Source organism: Liolophura sinensis, chromosome 5, assembly GCF_032854445.1.
Source record: "Liolophura sinensis isolate JHLJ2023 chromosome 5, CUHK_Ljap_v2, whole genome shotgun sequence".
Taxonomy (NCBI): Eukaryota; Metazoa; Mollusca; class Polyplacophora; order Chitonida; family Chitonidae; genus Liolophura; species Liolophura sinensis.
The window spans coordinates 19,323,126-19,329,125 of record NC_088299.1 but is presented as its reverse complement, the minus strand read 5'-3'; the positions used below and the strand labels follow the sequence as shown (position 1 = coordinate 19,329,125).

At 42.5% G+C, this 6,000-nt stretch overlaps 1 protein-coding gene across 1 annotated transcript; it reads left to right on the top strand.

Annotated features, from left to right (window-relative positions):
• Positions 1-747: 747 nt before the first annotated feature.
• LOC135465538 (G-protein coupled receptor daf-37-like) lies at positions 748-1,827 on the top strand. The gene has a single exon (XM_064742776.1). It carries the CDS (start codon positions 748-750, stop codon positions 1,825-1,827), a length of 1,080 nt encoding a protein of 359 aa, XP_064598846.1.
• The last annotated feature ends 4,173 nt before the right edge of the window (positions 1,828-6,000 follow it).

The following is a 6,000-nucleotide window of genomic DNA, read 5'->3' as shown; positions in this document are numbered from 1 at the left end:
GCTTTAGGTCAGTAGTTTTGTGACATTTACGTAGGTGCATATATGGCAAAGAGCAGCGGCTTTAGGTCAGTAGTTTTGTGACATTTACGTAGGTGCATATATGGCAAAGAGCGGCGGCTTTAGGTCAGTAATTTTGTGACATTTACGTAGGTGCATATATGGCAAAGAGCGGCGGCTTTAGGTCAGTAGTTTTGTGACGTTCACGTAGGTGCATATATGGCAAAGAGCGGCAGCTTTAGATCAGTAGTTTTGTGACATTCATGTAGGTGCATATATGGCAAAGAGCGGCGGCTTTAGGTCAGTAGTTTTGTGACATTCATGTAGGTGCATATATGGCAAAGAGCGGCGGCTTTAGGTTAGTAGTTTTGTGACATTCACGTAGGTGCATATATGGCAAAGAGCGGCGGCTTTAGGTCAGTAATTTTGTGACATTTACGTAGGTGCATATATGGCAAAGAGCGGCGGCTTTAGGTCAGTAGTTTTGTGACGCACGTTTAGGTGCATATATGACAAAGAACAGTGGTGTTAAGTCAGTAGTTTTTAACGTTGGTGCACGCATAACAAAGGGGAGTGGCTTTCTTTCGAAACTGCCTAATTTTTATTTTATATAAATAAATACCACAGAAGAGCGTGCTTATATACGCGTGTGTAAATATTTAATGTAACTTTAAAAAGGGATTTCTATATTACATCCACCGTCTAACTGTTTAACTAGTCATGTCTCTCTATACAGGAAAACAGGTAATCATGAACACCACTGAAATAGCGGGAGATGGAAGCAACAGTACTGACGTCATAGATACAGGGCCTTGTGTGCGTTTGGTTTTCAGGAATATAACCATTTTTGACTGTGAACAATTTCCTCCCAGTCTACAACTACCTTACCGGAAGATAACCGGCCCTCAACTCGTCCTGTGGGGCGTAGTGCTGCCTATAATCGGAGTGTTGGGTCTCATCTGCAACACCCTGACCTTTATGGTGTTGCGTCGTCATAGTCTAAACAGCACCTTCCTCGTATTCTTGCGCGTGCTGGTCATCTCGGATATTCTTGTCGTTGTTCTCGTCCCGGCCCACAGCACCATCGAAACCTACCTGGCATTCTCCTTCTCGTCGAAGTTCATCTACTTCAAGGATAAGACTACGGCGTTCGTTCTGTTGTGCCTCCATTACTTGGCGTCGACATCATTCACCTGGAACGTTTGGCTCAGCGTCGTCATCACCGTGGACAGATTCATCTCTCTTTGTTTCCCGCTGCGAGCGTCCAGCATTCGCTCAACTCACTACGCCAGGCGCACCATTGTTTTCACCACCGTCTTTGTCGTCGCCTTCCGGATTCCGTATTACTTGACGACCACAGTGATATCTTGTGGCATCCCGGGTTGTTACATGTACAGTTTCACGCGAATTGGAGAGATGCAATGGAACACAGTGTACCGAAAATGGCCCACAAGTTTGGTTAACTTCATTGTTCCTCTCTGCTTGCTGTTTGCCCTGAACGCCTGCATCTTGTACAAGTTGAACCAGTTCGCCAGTAAGAGGAAGATGATGATCTCAGGAGCTCAAGAGGACCTCAACTCGGTGTCTCACCGGAAAGAACGAGAATGGAATCTGGCTGTGGCCCTGGTCATCACCGTGTTCGTTGTCTGCCAAACACCCGTTTTTGTAGAGGACTTCTTCTGGTTTGACAATGACACCCTCGGTCAAGTGTTTGTATTTTCCGTCAATATTCTGATAGTCCTGAATTCCTCTGTAAACATCTTTATATATACGGCCATGGGGAAGAGTTTTCGTAAGGAACTCATGCAGCTAATTTCTTGTAAACCCTGAATCACTACTAGAGAGGTTCAGATACTCGAGAGCGACCTATATCAGTAACCAGTGACGTCACCGTTATCTGTGAATGAAGTTAGGCTTTGCAAATCTCGGTCACACTGGCTACTCGTTCTTCACGAGCTTAACCATACTTACTCCTCTACTACATTTCCGTGTCAATATTTAGGTGTTTTATCTGTTTGTGTGTGAAATTTAAATGGGAACGACCTACTCACGAAGCCTTAGTCTATTGTAAGAATCGCTGCTTACAAGTTGCTTTGCAAAATGTGGAAGTTAAGTACAGAAAATGTAATTTTTCAACTGCATGTATTTCAGTTTTTTGAATTTTCAAGCTCAATCCCGCTGTAAACATGTGAATAGCTTTCCGCCGTGCGTTATTCTTAATATAATCTCCCACCATAATGCTGGCCGCCGTCGTGTAAGTGAAATATTCTTGAGTACGGCGTAAAACACCAATCAAATAAAAAATAATAATGTAATCAGCAGTGACTTCATAAAAATATAACCTTGGTCTAATTTCCTGAGTGCCTACAACCCGTGTAATTCGAGTAGCAATTTTCCGTCGTAGCGCCTGGCTCACGTGCGCTCAAGTCGAACTCTTATTTCGTTGACGAATGTCTCAAACTATCCAATATCTGGCTCGATCCCCAACGAGAACACTCTGACCTTTCACCTTATGGAACACAAAGATAATCTCTATAAATCATGTATGTAATTAAAGACGCACAGCATAGAGAGTAAATCCAGAGCAGCGAGGACAGTGTGATTGACGTACAGCATAGAGAACAAATCGAGAGCAGCGACGACAATGTGATAGACGTACAGCATAGAGAGCAAATCCAGAGCAGCGACGACAAAGTGATAGACGTACAGCATAGAGAGCAAATCCAGAGCAGCTACGACAATGTGATAGACGTACAGCATAGAGAGCAAATCCAGAGCAGCGACGACAGTGTGATAGACGTACAGCATAGAGAGCAAATCCAGAGCAGCGACGACAATGTGATAGACGTACAGCATAGAGAGCAAATCCAGAGCAGCGACGACAGTGTGATAGACGTACAGCATAGGGAGCAAATCCAGAGCAGCGACGACAATGTGATACACTTAAAGCATAGAGAGCAAATCCAGAGCAGCAACGACAGTGTGATAGACTTAAAGCATAGAAAGCACAGCTTTCTGTGCTGTACGTCTATCACGCTGTCGTCGCTGCTGTGGATTTTGCTCTCTGTGCTGTACGTCTTTCACACTGTTGTCGTTGCGGCACACTGAAGTTAGCAGCGGGTTAGGAATTAGTTATTCGAATAACAGCGAGAGCATGCAGCGACGACAATGTGATAGATGTACAGCAAAGAGAGCAAAACCAGAGCAGCGACGACAATGTGATAGATGTACAGCACAAAGAGCAAAACCAGAGCAGCGATGACAGTGTGATAGACGTACAGCACAGAGAGCAAAACCAGAGCATGCAGCGACGACAATGTGACAGATGTACAGCAAAGAGAGCAAAATCTGAGCATGCAGCGACGACAATGAGATAGATGTACAGTTTAGAGAGCAACACCAGAGAAGCGATGACAATGTGATAGCCGGCAAATGGCCACACGTAACTGTTGAAATACGGCTACAGCACAGAGAGCAAAACCAGAGCAGCAATGACACTGTGATAGCCGGCAAATGGCCACACCTAACTGTTGAAATACGGCTACAGCACAGAGAGCAAAACCAGAGCAGCGATGACACTGTGATAGCCGGCAAATGGCCACACGTAACTGGTGAAATACGGCTACAGCACAGAGAGCAAAACCAGAGCAGCGATGACACTGTGATAGCCGGCAAATGGCCACACATAACTGGTGAAATACGGCTACAGCACAGAGAGCAAAACCAGAGCAGCGATGACACTGTGATAGCCGGCAAATGGCCACACGTAACTGGTGAAATACGGCTACAGCACAGAGAGCATAACCAGAGCAGCGATGACACTGTGATAGCCGGCAAATGGCCACACGTAACTGGTGAAATATGGCCTGTAATCAATTTACCTGAATCCGGGTTTTATTCTAACTTTTCCTGTAAATGTATCAATAGTAGCAATTTTCACGCTTCCTAGCTGCATGGCTTAAACAGAATTAGGTAAAAAAATGCATTGACGTTAATTGCAATTTATTAGAGATCACTGATCTAGAAATTCTCAAAGAATGCTGTGTTGTCATCACATTTAACATACAATCAAATCACATTAAAACAAATTAATCATATCTCACCCGGTGTTAATGATTCTCTACGGATTGTATGACGTCACAGAGTATACTGCTAGGTGTCTTCTCATGCCGTTTAGTAGAGCCTTTGACCAAATGATGTCTGACTCGACAGTCCAATTGCTGAACGTAGATTTGTGGACTCGGATACTGATGTGTATCCAAGTGCACGGCAGTAAAAACGAGATAGTACCTCTTCGTGTAAATTGGACTGCAGCGCTATTTGGATGTATCTTACTATGCTAGAGTTCATTCCTGTGTCTGTTGCCATCATTCGCCGTTCCGCAACTCATCACCACCAAAACCTTTTTTCAATGAATATCAAGTTCGATGTATTATCTTTGCGTCTTCGTATATAGACCGTCTTTTTGTTTGTATCTAAGCGTCAAGTCCGACATTCATATACCCGTATAATCCCTGGAAAATTTTCAGGTCGAACACAAATATAAGTTTCTCAGTCGCGCTTTAACTGCAGTGAGAACTTTTCACAAACATAAAATCACGGCGTTAATGTAATAAACATGGATGCCTATATCCTTAAAACCACAGTAGTTTTTGAATATACATTTTATGGCACAGATTGAATCATATTTTACACCACATTTACCAAATCGTGAGATATGTATACTGCAGGATAACCATAGGGTTGGTCAAGTTTTTATTCATTTTCCAGATGGCACACAATAGAAGCAGCATGTAGGCGATATCTCATAGACCTATGGATTAGCATACAGCTGGGACTAATATAACAGTTATATTAGTCCCAGGATATATGTACTGCCTTAGAGTACAACAGCGAGTTTGTGTATTTGTAAATTGGATTTGTAATCAGTGATGTTTTGATGTAATTTACTATAGATTTCATACCTTAATTTGTGCCATTCTGCGACAGTTCACGATCAAAAATCATATTTCGGTGTTGTCTCAGCATGGTTGTTACGATGTCTTGAAATATTTGGTGATGTGATAATAAAGTTTTACCCCTGCAATCCTTTCACTGAGTTGGTTTAATGATATATAGACGCAAGACACAGCCATACATTCTGAAGTTGACAACTGATTTACTATGTGACTCAGCTTAAGAATATGTGTTTTACACGCCAACAAACACATGTACCATTCGGAAATAGATTTCAGAGCCTGCTCTTGATCAGACCATTGCGACCGATTTATGGGTTATAAGTTTTAAGATGAATTAATTAAATATGCCCGTTTTGTTTTCAAATTAACCTTAATTCATTATAAAATTAACTCCAAGTACGGTATACATGCTGGTAAATTTATGTTCTTTCCTGTTCTCGGTTTGGCTTTTTAATGACTTGCAATTTATGACTTAGGTCTTAAGTTGGTTGATAAATACGGGCCGGTTTTTACCAAACGTCATAAGACTTACGTCAAACATTAAATCACACCAACAATTAAAATCTTTCGCTCCAGAAAGTTTAAATTGTGATTCTTTATTGCAGAACAATGTGCTAGCCTTAATATGAGCTGTTCTTCCTCTGCATGGGTTTGGTTTTCTAAGCACTGACAGTTTATAACTTAAAACTTCAGTTGCTTGATGACTACGGGCCCTGGTTCTGATAATGCATGGGGGTGTATCATCATTGCATTATATAGGCAGGTGCACACAGCCTTACCATTATATAGGCAGATGCACACAGTCTTATCATTATATGGGCAGGTGCACACAGTCTTACCATTATACAGGCGGGTGCACACAGCCTTACCATTATATAGGCGGGTGCATACAGCCTTACCATTATATAGGTAGGCGCACCCAGCCTTACCATTATACAGACAGGTGCACAACAGCCTTACCATTATATAGGCAGGTGCACCCAGCCTTACCATTATATAGGCAGGTGCACACAGTCTTATCATTATATGGGCAGGTGCACACAGT